Source organism: Myotis lucifugus, unplaced genomic scaffold (genome assembly GCF_000147115.1).
Source record: "Myotis lucifugus unplaced genomic scaffold, Myoluc2.0 scaffold_3, whole genome shotgun sequence".
Taxonomy (NCBI): Eukaryota; Metazoa; Chordata; class Mammalia; order Chiroptera; family Vespertilionidae; genus Myotis; species Myotis lucifugus.
This window is the reverse complement of record NW_005871051.1, coordinates 9,626,798-9,642,043: the sequence shown is the minus strand read 5'-3', so window position 1 is coordinate 9,642,043 and position 15,246 is coordinate 9,626,798. Positions and strand designations below refer to the sequence as shown.

Sequence of the window (15,246 nt, the reverse complement as noted above, 5' to 3'; positions counted from 1 at the left end):
GAGGTGTTACTGCTGCGTTCTCATCAGAAGGATGGTTCAGGCAGTTCCTCTTGGTAAGCACCACCCGATGGGCTGCCAGAGCCGCATCCACTTGGAAACAGGCCCCCGGAATCAGGGGAGAAAGGAGGCTAAGCTCCTATGCTAGTGAGTGCTTTCCAAACCCAGGAGCTCCCTCGGAACAGAAATGAGAGGGGGAAAGAGAGGAGGCACCGGACAGAACTTCCGGGACTTCAGTTAGATTAACTGTTCCTTTCGCAAGTGAACCAGGGCGGTGGGGGAGAAGCCCATGGATTCTGAATGCAAATGGCCGGGGAAGAAGGTCAAAAAGACCTTGCAGAGAGAGAGGTTGAGAGGACCGGATGTGTCTCTCTAAATACAAAAATTCATCAGGGTGAGAGAGACATGGGGAGTGGAAGGGACACGGGGGAGGGGGAGAGAAATGAAGGACGAGGTTAAGTAGCAGGGGCTTGACCCCAACAGACCCTTTCTGACAATTTGGCACTGGGGGAGAGAGACCCCAGAAAGGGTTTTTCTCTGACCTTCCTGACCTTTCCGGTTCGAGCCAGCAGCATAGAATGGGGGAGTTGGGAAGGCAAACAGGAAGCTACTTAGTGAAGATGATAAACTGGAGGATAACCTGTCACGGCCTGCTCCAACTCAGCGTGAAAGGACTCTGCCCTCTTCCCCGAGGGCTGCAGCAATCTGAGTTCTCCCATCCCTGGAGCTGGGTCTTGGAAGGGGAAGGGGCTCCCTGCAGCCCCAGACAGGGCGGGAGCATGTCTTCCTGGCCTTTCACACTTCCGAACGTGCTTAAAGCCATGCTCACCAGCTCCTGAATGTTTCCTCCCAAAGCCGTGCCTTCTCCCTCTGCCGCTATGAATATACATAGGATGACCTCTTAGCAATTTCCCCGGGAGGTTTGCTGGCATAAGCATAACAGAATTTGGCCCCCAGTCCAGAGAGGTGCTTAGTCAAATTTCCCTGAGCTCAGACCCAAGCTCTCGGTGCATTACGATTCAGTCCGTGCCAACCTCCTGCAGCCCGGCCAGAGGCTCCAAGAGCAAAAACACCTCATAAAGAAGCCCTTCTCACAGAAATTCTTGGTGAAGTTCACTGGCAGGGAATGGGCAGCCTTGCGACTCTGTGCAAGCGTGTCCAAGGGTGTGCACTGAACTTAGACAAAGAGGAACTGGGCAGCTACCCTGTGTCCTTCAATGAGTCAAGAGACGATCTGCGATTAGAAGCTTGGCCTTATGATTCTTTGTCACATGAGGCATCTATCCAGGAAACCCTGGGATTCGCAACAAAGACTAACTCTTGTTAGGGGAAAACCATTGCGTAGGTGAAAAGCAGTCCTCAGAGGGTAGCGATGACATTGATGCACGGGTTCAGAGTGAAAGCCATGTTAACACAAGGGCCCTATAAATCAAGGTGCGGGAGCAGGCAGCATTGTCATGCCAAGAATGTGAATGTGCTTTGTACCATCTAGTGGGCTCTGTCTTACAGTGTTTCCAGAGGGTTTTGCCTGGTTACAGAGGGTCCTGTGTTCTGCCTGGTTACAGAGGGTCCTGAATCTATGAGTAAGCGCTGGCTGGTCCAGGTCCGAGTCCTGCACCTTTCCCATCAGCTGGCCCTTGATGAATTTTTCATCACTTGCATTGTCTTGGTCACAAGAAAGGCTCAGACTATTTATCAACCATAAGGGGGCACTGGACACCCACTGGAGCAGGGGCACCTTGTAGGTGCCTCTCTGGAGCCAGACATGACCTTCTGCACAGAAAACTTTCCCTTTTGTTTCAAGGAGGAAGCACTGTATTCACATTCTCGACATGACAGTGCTGTCTGCTCCCCCACCTTGATTTATAGGGCCTTCGTGTTAACATGGCATTTCTGAAGCACTCCCAGATGTCTACATGTCCACGTGGTGTCTCCTGAGCCACGCATCTCCACAGTGACAGGACCGAGGTGGTGAGACCGGCCGAGTCACCGCGGGTGACTGACTTAGGTTCCCTGGGCTTTGGCTGTTCTCATTGGCAACATGGAGGTGGTAAGGACCCCCCTTTCCCAAGGCCCTTGTGAGAGTGGAGTGGGCTGATATTTACAAAGCAATTAGGAGAGTGCTTATTAGATAAATCCAGCCTTGAGACTCTAACCTGGGCAGCACAGATACCAAGAAGCAATGCACATCTTAGATCTACCCGTGGAGACTCTGATGTTTAACTGCAAGGAAACCAGCTGCCCCTTCCCACCACAACAGCCCGAGTGTCCATGGCTGGGTGCGGAGGGAGTCTCCACGTGGGACTGGGCTGCTATTTTATCAAGGAAGCCGGTGGGGTTCCTACGTGTGGTCGCAGCAGTGGAAACGGGGAGATCTCCAAGGGGGAGGCAAGTCCCAAAGTCAAGAGCTGCTGTTTTGTAGTCCACCTCCAGCCCTGCCCCCACAGGGAACTCCCCCCACTGCCAGCTTTTGAAGATAGGATGCTAGATAGGATGCTATTCCTTACACAGTTCACTCAAGAAGGCTCTTTCCTCCACACTACAGGACCAACTGGCCTTTATTTCCCCCTGAAAGAGAATGCCCTCTTGGGTTCCCCTCGGACCCAGGTCGGGCACTGTTTAGCAGGCCCGGTGTTACGGGTGTGGCCATTAGGTGGCGCTGCGGTCGGAGCCGGGGCTGGAGGGAGGGAGGGAGGGTGTCTCAAGGATGCACAGTGGGCAGGAGGGTGCTTACTTGCAGTCATGCTTCTCGATTTCAAAGTGCGGGTTGAAGTTGAGGACAATCTTCTGGTTGGGTTCGGGCGCGTAAACAATCCACTCGCAGTTCTGGTGGGACGGGTAGTCCTGGGGGTAACCTGGCGAGGTGATGTAGCCAGCATCTTTGGAATTCAAACGACCGCCACAGGGTGGGTCTGAAAGAGAAGGCAAACAACCCAAGGAACTTCAAATATGTTCCAGCATTTTTTTTTTCTCCTCTCCCTGTTTCTCTCCTCTACCAGTGGCCTGAAAGGGTTTTACAGGCCTTTTATGGCAGTCCAGGAAGCTAACCTACTTACTCATTCAGTGGAAGAGGTTATTTCAGCCCATCTCCCCCCTCATCACACAGCTGAGCACGCACACGCACGCACACTCACACACACACACACAGACACACACACACGCACACACACACACGCACGCACACGCTCCCCAATGAAAATATTTCAGAAAGTGGTCGCCAATGTTCCCAATCACGTGCTCTGGGATTAAAAAAGAACAAGAAAGCTGCAAAGTTAACATGCCTCCCTGCCTTTTCCTGTCTCCTGGCCGTGGCCCATCTTCTTCTGCGCTCGCTCAGCCTCTCCTCTATCTTTACCTCATAAATCCTTCATGCTCTCGGGCCTCCCAGCCCAGCCCAGGCCAGGCCGCCAGAAGTAACGGCTCCGGGAACTGACAAGAGTGGTTTTGTGGTGCCGACCCACAAGCCTGGTAACAATTACATGTGATGCAGAAGACGCGTTTTCAGCTTTGGGCCAGATCAGGCCCTGGAGGGTGATTTCAGCCTTTTTTTTTTGAAAGAAAGCAAAAGCAAAACTCCCAAACACTTAATTCCACATCCACCACAAATTTGATTTATGATTTCATTATGCACGGAGTGGAAAATCTGCATAGGAGAATCCACCGCCTCTGACCTCAGAGTCTCGACAAAGAGCGCTTTGTGCTGAGTGGACGGCTGGCTTTGCCCGAGCTTTCTGCCCACTGTCCCTCCTGCCTGGGCGCCACCAGCAGAGTGTGCTGCTGCTTTGTCCCCGGTCAGCAGCCCTCGGCCAGGGGCTGGCGGAGCCTGGTGGAGCCTCCCCAGCCCTCCCCACAGTGCCCGGCTGGAGGGAACAGCTGCACCCGTGCCAGGAGGGAAGGAGCCATCTTCAAAGGCAGAAAAGGTGGGCGATGACATTTGAAGAACCTCACATATTTGGGAGTGAAGATCTTCCATCCCCAGGAGGGGGTTCCTGGCCGATGGGGGGTTTCGCTTAAGACGACCTGAGAAGAGAGGACAAGCAGACACAAGAGACCTGGAAACACCCAGAAGCCTCTGGGAGACCTTCCTGAGAGCCGTGCCGCTCTTAGCATCAATCACGATTTAATATCGCCATCTGCACGGAGCAGCGTGGGCCCGTGAATTATGCATTAGGGCTCAGCGGCCGCCCTCCAGGACGGGTCTCTCTCCTGCGTTCACTCTTTGAGGAAGAGGGTCATGCATTTTTTAACTCTACAGGTGCACTTCCCTATTCCCCGCGCCTGTTGGCATTACTGTCTCCCAGAACTCTGCTTTAGATTACCGGGCGGGGGGCTTTAGATGCATAAAAGATGGGCACAGTGGTGATGGGGGACACACAAATGCACACAAGTGGCCTTTAGGCATCAGCGCCTCCAAGAGCTCAAACTGTGCCTTGTTGCCCTGCCCAGAACCAAATGGATTCAGGTTCCATTTCCTACTGGGTAGAAAACAAAAGCAGGCCGTTTCCTCTGGCCAGCAGAGACCACATCATCCTCTAGCTCAGTGGTTCTCAACCTTCTGGCCCTTTAAATACAGTTTTTCATGTTGTGACCCAACCATAAAATTATTTTCGTTGCTACTTCATAACTGTAATGTTGCTACTGTTATGAATCGTAATGTAAATATCTGATATGCAGGATGGTCTTAGGCGACAAAGGGGTCGCAACCCACAGGTTGAGAACCGCTGCTCTAACTCATGACCCTACACCCTCCCGAGGCCAGGAGGGCAATGGGCCCAGCCCTCCTGCCCAGATGAAGGTGAGGCCAGCAGCAGGGCCTGGTACCACCGCTTTCTCTGCAGCCAGTCCCCGAAGGCTTGCCAGGTGCCCACACCACTCACCCAAGCTGGGCACCTAACCTTGTTGGGAGTCAGATTGTGGCCCTTTGGTCCTGGCTCATGCATGTGAAATAGGACCACGAGTGGCCTTCTGAGAAGGCGGGGAGGGGGGAGGGGACTTAGATCACCAGCTGTCTTACAGCTCAGAGGAGAGGAAATTGCCTACGGACTTTTCTATGGAAAGAAGAACTTCACTTCCTCAATGCCCCCACGGCGCCCAGTTTGCGCTTTGAGTAATCAGAGCAGGCACACGTGATCATCAGGAAAGACAGGAAACTTCCTCATAGGAAGGTTTCATTTCTGAGCCACACCAGGAGTCATCACTTCCCCACCGAAGAAAAAAGTTAAACTACGTGTGTATGTCCCATAGCTGCCTGCCCGCCTGTTCTCCTGGTAAAAACTTACTTCACTCAAAGGAAAAGGAGTAACTCTTTTTTTTCTGTCCTCTCTTTATCAGGAAAATCAAGGCACTCATTAAAATATTTGAGAAATCATTGAAACATCTGCTTTGCTTGTGTGTGGTTAGCCGTTCCAATATCCAAACATTTATAAACCCGCATTCTTTTTTTTTTTTAATGTATGTTTATTTTTTAATGTTTTTATTGATTTTAGAGAGAGAGGAAGGGTGAGGGATAGAGAGATAGAAACATGGATGACAGAGAGTTGGCTGCCTCCTGAACGCCCCCTACTGGGGATTGAACCCACAACCCAGGCGTGTGCCCTAACCAGGAATCGAACCGGGAACCTCTTGGTTCATGGGTCGATGCTCAACCACTGAACAACACCAGCCGGGCACAAGCTCACATTCTTGTCTGGATGGCACTCACACCGAGAAACACACACTTGGATACCAAACATACATCAGGTACACATACACTTTAGAAATTAACAATTTGGCCCTGGCTGGTTTGGCTCAGTGGATAGAGCATCGGCTTGGGGACTGAAGGGTCCTGGGTTCAATTCCGGTCAAGAGCACATGCCTGGGTTGCGGGTTTGGTCCCCAGTAGGGACGTGCAGGAGGCAACCAATCAACGATTCTCATCATTGATGTTTCAATTCCTCTGTCCCTCTTCCTTTCTGAAATATATATATACATGAAATTAACACTTTAGTCCGGTACAAACTTTCATGCCCTCTCACACAAGATCAGACATCATTTGCACAGACAGGTCCATCAAGTTAAATACTAGAATTTTCATCTCTGTGTTCCTTGGAGAAAAATGAATTCTTGAAATCTATCAGTAAAAATTGTACAAAAGACACACTTAATCCATCCATGCCTCCTCTCGATAATTGATCTTTCATGCCTAGGTTTGAGGACCCTCCATTTCTAAAATGCAAACATACTCCCAAGAGGAACGACCCAGGTTTGCTTCTGAAGAGCACCACTATCCACTCCCCCGGAGGCCTTTCCTGTGCCCAAGTGGAACAGCATACTCGCTCTCTCCAGAGGAGTCCAGTCCATCCAGTCCAGCCGAAAGAAAGGTGAACTCAAGGGCAAACGCCTCTAGGCCAATATGCATACGCAAAAGAGAAGCTGACCTGCTAAAATCTGAGCTACTGAGTCTGTTTGGTGAGTTGACCAGGGATTTCTTTCTCCCCTGCTTTTGTAACTACCTTTTACCTGGGGCACATTTCCCAAAGGGGAGCAGGCAAACCCAGGCCTGATCTGCTCAGAGAAGTTTTCTCCTGCAACTGAGATGGGCCAGGCCCTCAGAGGCCCAAGGATAAAAGCATTAAAGTGATAGCTCTAGGGCTAGGCAACAGTATGGAGATTAGGAGGGGGGAAGGGGAGTGCGGGAGGATGAAGAGGGTAAGGAGGATCAAATACATGGTGACACAAGAAGACTAGACTTTGGGTGGTGGGCACACAGTGCAATATATGAATGATGTATTATAGAACGGTACACTTGAAACGTATATGTTATTTACCAATGTTGCCCCAATAAATTTAATTTTTAAAAGTAAGTTGAAATAAAGGGAATACTATGTTCTAAAGTCCCAAAGGTCTGACACCCCCCTCCCCCCATAAGGACTACTTAGGTGTTTTTATTTGATATAAAATGTCAGATTATTTCTGACATTTTTCTCCCCTTACCGCCTCCCTCCCTCCCTCCCATACCCTTGCTTTGCTGATGGCCTAAGCACCATCGGATGCTGCCCTGGGCTTACCAGGCCATGGATCAGGTGAAGAAATGTTGCACCCGTCCACCTACAATTCTCAGGTGCTCTGCCAGCTTCAGAGGGAACTCACCCTCCTACAGAACCCAGTTTCAGGCAACTCATTGGTTCCCAGTAAGATCAGATTTTTAGTAAGAAGGACTAAAAGAAGATCTTTTTAAAACTCTGGTCTGCCTTCTAAGGGAACTCAACTGGAGCTGTTTTAAAGGATCACTGTAGAGCCTGAACTTGACAATAGTTGTTCAACACTGAAGCCTGAGGATAGCGAGACTTTTAAATGACCAGAATCACAAGGGTGTGACACCAAGTGACACCAGGCAACCGCCTGCAGACAGTCCCATAATAACAATCAGATCCCTGATTTAGCTGAACGGAGGGGAAAAGTCCTTGGCAAAAACGGGAATTTAGGGCTGGCTGGATGTGGGATTGGAGAGAGTCAGGGTGTTATTGACGGAGGGTCTAGGGCAGTGGTTCTCAACCTGTGGGTCGCGACCCCTTTGGGGGTCGAACAACCCTTTCACAGGGGTCGCCTAAGACCATTGAAAAACACATATATAATTACATGTTGTTTTTGTGATTAATCACTATGCTTTAATTATGTTCAATTTGTAACAATGAAATTGGGGGTCACCACAAAATGAGGAACTGTATGAAAGGGTCTCGGCATTAGGAAGGTTGAGAACCACTGGTCTAGGGTAAGGGGACCAGGTTACTGGGAAGGGGAGGGGGTACTGATATTACCAAGAAGACATGGCACCTGGATTCCTAACTAACTCAGTGACCTGCCTCGGTCTCAGCTTCCTAAACTGTGATGCAATGAGTGGACTGAATTAGGTGCGTAGTTTTCAGAATTCTTGTTAGAAGTGTTTGTTTGTTTTTTCCTTGAACAAAACTCCACCTTGAGCTCCAACGTGCAGAGCAGCTGAAAGTGGAGCTCTTCTTAGGTGTGGGAACGGAGGGTGACAGAATTGGAGTCCAGGCCTCAAAGTCCCTCCCTCATCTCTGAGGGGCCTTCTCTGTTAAGAACATCAGGCCTTCCTGGAATAGGGTTTAAAACCCACAGAGCCAGATCTCTGTGCCCTTGCTATTTTAAATGCCACGGAAAAGAGAGTAAGGCAAGAATACACCTACTTCTACCTCTATTCTCCACACCTGGGCACACTTAGTGGAGAAAAGTACTCGGTCCCATTTCCATTAAAATAACACTTTATAATTCATCCTTTATCGACAGCATAATCCTGTCCTGTTCCTATTTGCACAGCATTGTTGTCATTGACTTATCAGTAGCAAGGCAATGAGGCTTTCTCCTACTTAAAAAGAGAACGTGGCCACCTTGCCCTTAGCCAGCAAGAAGTCTTGTATGGTCTTACCACTCGCAAGCTGTGTGACCTTGGGTAAGTCAGTCAACCACTCTGAGCCTTTGTTTTCTCCTCTATAAAATGAGGGCAGGGAGTCTAAAGTTCAGTTCCAGTTCTCAAATTCAAAGCCTGTACAATGAGGCGTGGGAAAGATCCTATAACCCAGAGAGGAACCAAAAATTAAAGGTTCTCTCCCCTCCCAGATAAGCAGATTAGTTATTCTAGGTGTTGCTCCTGTTTTATCTGCTCCAGGTGAGCCTAAAACAAAACTCCAGGATTCTTCTGTCTTGCATTATGGAGAGTTCAAATGTCTCTTTTAATCACATTAGCTCTACTGACGTGTGTTTCCTTTCTTAACTGGGTCTGCGGCTGCATATTTATAAATATTATGGATACGCAGTTCTGTGTGTGAGCCTGTCAGCAACAGTGATGCATAAAAAGAAAGACCAAAAGTGTTTCTTAAAACCCCTCGCCCCCATCACCGAAGTCCTCTGCTCAGGGTCTTAACCAAATTTTGCTCGCTTACCCTGGATGAGCTGCTTTTTAAGAGTTTTCCTTTTCTGTGAGCTGAGGCTGGGTTTTGTTTTATTCAAAGCGACGTTAGCCTGTCTCAAGACAGTCTCATAAAATCTGTATCTTGGCTTAAGCGGGGAAGAAATGAGCCAATCCATCAGCCCAGGAATGCGGCTGTTTGACCACTTCCTAAGGCAACGGGGAAGGGACGCAATCTATTCAATTTATGGGGCGGGTGGCAGTGAGTGATGCACTCCTGAAGGCACGGCAAATGGAAACCCCTGTGAACTTTTGCAGTGATAAAGTTCAAAATCGGAATTAAAGAATCTTCGGCCAGGCAGCGGGGAGGGGGTTAGGGAAGGGGAGAGGAAGCCCGTGTGGAAAGAGGAGAAGGGAAGGGGGGAACCCCCCCTCTTCTAGAACACCTCCAAAGGTTCCCCATGGGGAGAACTGGAAACTGGGTCTGGAAATAGAGCTTTGGAAAGTCTCTTCCCCTCAATCTGGATTCTAAAAATGAAGCCCTGTTTAATCATTAAAATGTAAGTTTGATGTGATTACCTCCCTGACCTCGCATCATGCCACCTGTGGTAACCTTGTTATTTGTCATCTTATATCATAAACAAATGCAATTCCAATAGGGCAGCCGATATAATAGCATTAGTTTATATTTATGTCCACTCTTTTCCAGCCTTCATTGCAAATGTAATTTTGATGCCATTGATGAGAGATCTGGGATTACAATTCCTGACCATTTCAACAGACATTTGGGGAAGGAAATAGAAGAAGAATAATTTTGAGGTCCCTCCAAAAACCCAAGGAGGGGGAAAAAATGTAATATAATAGTTTTCTTCATTTATTTTGATTAACTGAGGGCTTATGTTGAAACATCTATGGCTCCCCATTGGTTAGTAAATGAAATCTAAACCCCTTGGCCTAGCAATTTGGGCCTTGCATTTAGCCCGAGCTACTATTTCCAACCTTGTTTGCAATCATTTCCCTCCACACTGAAGCCTCTGTCACCTCCAACAAACCCAGTGTCCAATTCTCCATCCCCGCCTCCCCCTTCCCTTATGCCTTTCCCAGTCCTAAATCCCACCTATGTCAGGCTCAGCGCACCCTCCCCCATCCCTGGCCACCCAAACCTGGGACTCAGAAGCTCTTCAGTATCTTCTAAGGCAGCGAGTTGCAACCCTTTTTATCTCATGGAGCACGTAAGCTAATTACTAAACTATATTATTTTTTGCCGATCTGACAAACAAAAAAGTTTAATTTTGATTCATGCACACTGATGGCTATTGCGTTGGCTGTTGTCATTTTATTATTTGACAGTCTAAGGCAGCGGTTCTCAACCTGTGGGTTGCGACCCCTTTGGGGGTCGAACAACCCTTTCACAGGGGTCGCCTAACACCATCGGAAAACACATATATAATTACATATTGTTTTTGTGATTAAGCACTATGCTTTAATTATGTTCAATTTGTAACAATGAAATTGGGGGTCACCACAACATGAGGAACTGTATGAAAGGGTCGCGGCATTAGGAAGGTTGAGAACCACTGATCTAAGGGAAAAGAGGTCAGTGCTCCCGACTAAATAGTCAGGTATTGCATGTTTTACACATTCTTGTAGCACAGTGGTTGACAATCGCTGTTCTAAGGTATGTGAGAGCTCGGAACAGCCTTATCCCTTCTGCTGGACCACTTCAACTCGAGGGTATGCGTGGCTCCCTTCTGATTCATCTTTGGAGAACTTTATAGGATCAAACCCAGAGCTTTTCCCAAGAGTCAGTGTCAATGAGGTTTGATAAATTAATAAATTGCTGGCTGCCTAAAGCAGCACCAAAGGTATCAGTAGATGCCACAAATGCTAAGAAAGCCTTATCACAAATTGTTGTGCTTCTCCAGCTCCAACGCGTCCTTCCCAGCCCACAGCTGATACTAATGGTAAATTTAGTGGTGAACTGGGTGTTTACATGATTTGTTTGGGATAACAGCACCTAGTCATAAGTCAAGGTAGAGTTAGTCTCTGAAGACACCCGAACCTCAGATAATAATGAAGACGTTCAAATGACACTTATATTTTAATTCTAATAATGGTAAAAATAATTTATTGGAATGTTTTCTTGCCCCCTCACCCCAGCCCCCCACCCTCCCAAAGGCAAGTTCTAGATATTTGTTGTCAGTAGCACCAGGAGATGCAAACTATTACTTCATCACTAAACCTGTGCTGGTAATGGATTGGCTCTTGCTGGCTTTAGTTCATTTCTCTCTACCCATCTTTCTTCCCCTGGCCCCCAAAATGCCTTTGGGGCACATCTGTTTTATTTTCCCTCTTTATCACAACAATTATTATTACCACTCAGTCCAATAATTTGCAATTCCCTTTATCTTTTTCTCTGAAAGACTGGCCAGATCACTGGTTATCGTGGGATCTCTGGAGGGTCACACTGGACGTTGCATTAAGCTGGCCTGCAGCCTCGTCCACTGCTCACCACGGGGAGAGCTTTCCTTTTGTGTGTCCCCAGCCCCTCCCCTTCCTTCTGGATTAGATCATGACTCTTTTATGAAGACCCAGAGGGAAATGGGATTATTAAGAGTCTTGCTGGGTAAAAGCTATTTTGTCTTTATGATGACTTTTTTTTAGTTCAGCTGCTGAGGGGCCTTGATGCCAGAGTAGAAGTTATTACACATTCGGGGGGGAGGGAGGGTACCTTCAGCACTGGGATCCCTGCTGAGCACATTTTCCTGATGAAGGACAGAAGAGAGGAAAAGGAAAAGAGGAGAGATTTTTTAAAAAAAAAAATCAGTAGAGGTGAGAACACTGAACGTGGAGAAAAAAGAAGCAAAGAGGAGAAGTATATCTAAGATGAGAACCTAGCAGGGAATAGCTGTCTCTAAAGGACAGAGTGTGGAGAGATAATCCCATGCTTATAAAACACAGGTAAAGGGTTAGTGGGGTAAGAGCTGGGAAGGAATAATTATGTACTTATTAAAAAGCTCATAAAATAATGTAAATTGACCACAATGTTTATACTGTGCTTTCTGTGATACAGTAAACCCCACTGAGGCTGTTTTAAAGATGAAATGATTTCCGAATAGGCAGGTAATAATACCTATGAGGTGGGCTATATCGTTCTCAAACCCATCTGACAGACCAGGAAACTGAGGCACAGAGGGAAACCGAGGCACAGGAGATTCAGTATTCTGGGTCGCAGGGCGCGGCTGGGTTTTAAACCCAGGCTGTCTGGCTCCAAAGCTTCAGAAGCTGGGAAGCCCAAAGAAGGTCTTCCCCAAACTTGTATGTGACAAGCTCATTTAGCGGCATTAGGGAAAGACAAACATTTTGCCTGATGGAAACTCCTTTTTCTCTTGTGCCAGCAGTCTGTCTGTGTGGACAATGGGAGATGTGTTCAGCACTGGGGTGTGAGAGGGCTGGAAGCATTTAACACCTTCTCCACTCCCTGCTCCCACAGGCACCCCGCTCCTGGTCCCCCTGGCCCTCTTTCCTGTGTACTGAAAACCAGGGCATGTGTTTGGGGGGCAGGGGGGTAGGTAGGATGCTCAGGCCTGAAACTACGCCTTACAACATCGGAAGGTTTTTTCTTGGCAAGCCCCCCCCCCTTCCCCTTTCTTCTCAACCCTGCTGCTCATCTGTGCTAAATGCCACGTTGTTATTGTTCTACTGGATAGGAGCAGCGTTTTCAGAAATGGGGGATTTATTTTTATAGCACAGCTGGTCTGCCAAAGGTCACATAATTTGGCAACCTTCCCAGTGGTTAAAAATTAATTTCTCCTTATTAATACAACCAAGGTCCCATAGGATCAGAGCTCAGCCTTATCTAAACTTGACAGCTTCCTAAACCTTTAGAAGATGCCTTCTCCTGGAGGGCCAGCCACACTACAAGGCCACAGTATCCAGGAATCCAACCCCACTGAATCCTGTTCGGTGAGGAAACCATTAGGCCCCTCAATCACTTCTCATCGAGGCAGATAAGGCTGTGAAAAATGCTGTAGGCTCTCCAGGCCAAGCTGCCACAGTAGCATCCAGGAATGGGTTAAAAAAAATATATTTTTTTTAAAGTGAGTTCCTTCCCTGGAAGGAACAGAACAAAGACTAACTTTTGGGATCAAACACATGTCTGTTACTCCAGGAGGGTGCCTTCAAGGCGGTCCAATGGCAAATGATGGTCAGGTGATCCGATACATCAAGTATGTTAATGATATTACAAACGACTTCCCAGACGTCACCTTTCGCATCCTCTCCTGTCAGTGTAAGAAGTCAAGATGGTATTACGCTTCTGCTCCATCCTTTTAGAAAAGGAAAGTCACATCTCTACTTCCTAACGTCTTCCCAAACTGGACTTTCACAGAATACGTTCTGAAAACTCTTTAGCAATGAATCTAGCTCTGAATTCTGTCAACCCAGAATTGTCCCACACTTGGGTTACCCAAAGTCAGCTCATTGCCTTGGTTGCTTCCATGAGCAGCTGCATGAAAACACCAGGCAGGTTACTCAGAAATCATCTTGTCCAAGGTGCCTCTCCCCATGACCCCACCTCCACCCCAGGCCCTTCCCTGTTATTTGCATTCATGCCTCTCAATTCAATGCAGGTAGGAACTGGCTTTTCATTGCCCCAGTGTGGACTTTACATTCAATAGCAGGGGCTGAAGCCACTGGGTAGACAGCAGGAGTCCTGTTCCAGAGCCTGGGGTTCCGGTCCCTGCAGCCTTCCAACCTTCCATGTTGTCAGCAGGGAGCTCTGTGGCCTAATGGACGGACTCCCCAGAAAGTCCAAACCTGCGGTGCTGCCTGGGCAGTCACAATTCTGTCGGCACATCTTGGACAAGAAGGGGCTTGCCGAGGCGCCCCCCCCCCCTCCCCGCCCGCCCCCAGTGCTCTTCCCACTGCTTTGCACTGTGTGCTCTGTTGGCAAGAGGCCGCAGTTTCGCTACCTCCAGCGGCAGTTTATGGGGTAAAGTTTACTGGGCACCCATGGAATGCGGGCATGAGACCAGTCCCCGGAGCCTGGAGCAGGCTGTCTGTGTAGAATCTAGGAGTTTATCGTTTTGTTGCACATTATTATGCTTGCTCATAATTATCCCGCATTTGGAGGGAGACAGGCTAAGAGAAATCCTCCTCAGACCCTTACCAGAGCCTAGCCCCTCAGTGCGACTCTTTCAGGATTGGTTTGACCTCAGGCCTGTCTCCCACCGCCAATTTACACCTCTTATCTGATCATTTCAGACAGAAGGTTGAATTGCCCGCGTCTGCCCCTGTACGTGGCAGTAAAACCCCAGCGCGATCAAAGATCTCCGAGCAGAGGCGGGGTGTTTGGAGTAGATGAGAGGGTGTGGGTTCTTTTGGCCCGAAGCGCTGTGGACCCTGAGGCTGGGAGTTGCCACCATCTGAAGAAACCCATTGTCAGGGCCTGAATGATTTCCTGAGCGTAACCTAGTCCCCTGCGGACCACGATTAACTCTAGCAAAGGGGAGTTTCGTGGCAAGGCGCTGACAGCGAATGGCTAGCGCCAGGGGGCTCTCCTCTCTGTCTGAAACCGAAAGGAAGGAAGAGAGGAGGGCGGTGCGGTGGGGGGGGGGCGGGGAGGGAGGCAAGCAGTGAGCACACGCCAAGAAACCATAGCGCGCATTCCCTCTCCTTCCAGACAGATCAGACCGAGCCGCAGAAGCTGCGACACGGAGGAGCCGGATTCCCTGAGCTTGGCCCTGGAAAGCTGATCCCCACCCCCGGAGCACCCCTCTGATTCCCAGGGGTCACCAGGTTCTTTCCGCCACCATCCCTCGTCAGCCCTAGGGCGTTAGCTCTGCGGGCCTGTGCGCCCCCCCCCCCCCCACCTCTCCAAGCAGCCCCGCGCCCCAGCCCTAGACCTGGTGGGGAAAGCTGCGGTGCAGTCAGCCCCAGGCGCAGGGTGGGGGCAGCCGCTGAATCACAGCTCGCCGCGCCTCCATTAACTTGTGTTGATATTAAAAAGAAATCAATCAGTGGAAATGAAGCATCGGCCGTGACTATTTCCTTTTCTCACGTGGAAAAGCAAAGAGCGCGGCGGCGGCGGGGAGGGAGGCTCGCCAGCCCTGCAGAGGTTTCTCCCGAGCAGGGAGCGGCAGCCGAGACTTTCTGGCATTGGACAGGGTGGAGGAAAAGCCGCGAGCTTCTCCCGGCGCTGTCCTCAGTCGGGAGGAGGAGGGGCAAGGCTGGGGGAGTTGGAGTCCGCCAACTTTGCCCAGGCTTGAGCCTCGGTTTTGCTTTCACTGGGGATATTTATTGGCTAATAGAATGTTTATGGATCGCTGGGCTCTGTTCTGCTG

General features: G+C 49.2%; 1 protein-coding gene across 6 annotated transcripts in view; it reads right to left on the bottom strand.

Annotated features, from left to right (window-relative positions):
• Positions 1-15,246, bottom strand: part of NRP2 (neuropilin 2) — a 120,176-nt gene that overhangs the window by 101,131 nt on the left and 3,799 nt on the right. For all 6 annotated transcript variants that reach the window (XM_006082426.3, XM_006082430.3, XM_006082431.3 and 3 more), the window contains exon 2: positions 2,732-2,909. In XM_006082426.3, coding sequence (XP_006082488.1) covers positions 2,732-2,909 — 178 coding nt within the window. The remainder of the gene's footprint in view (positions 1-2,731; positions 2,910-15,246) is intronic.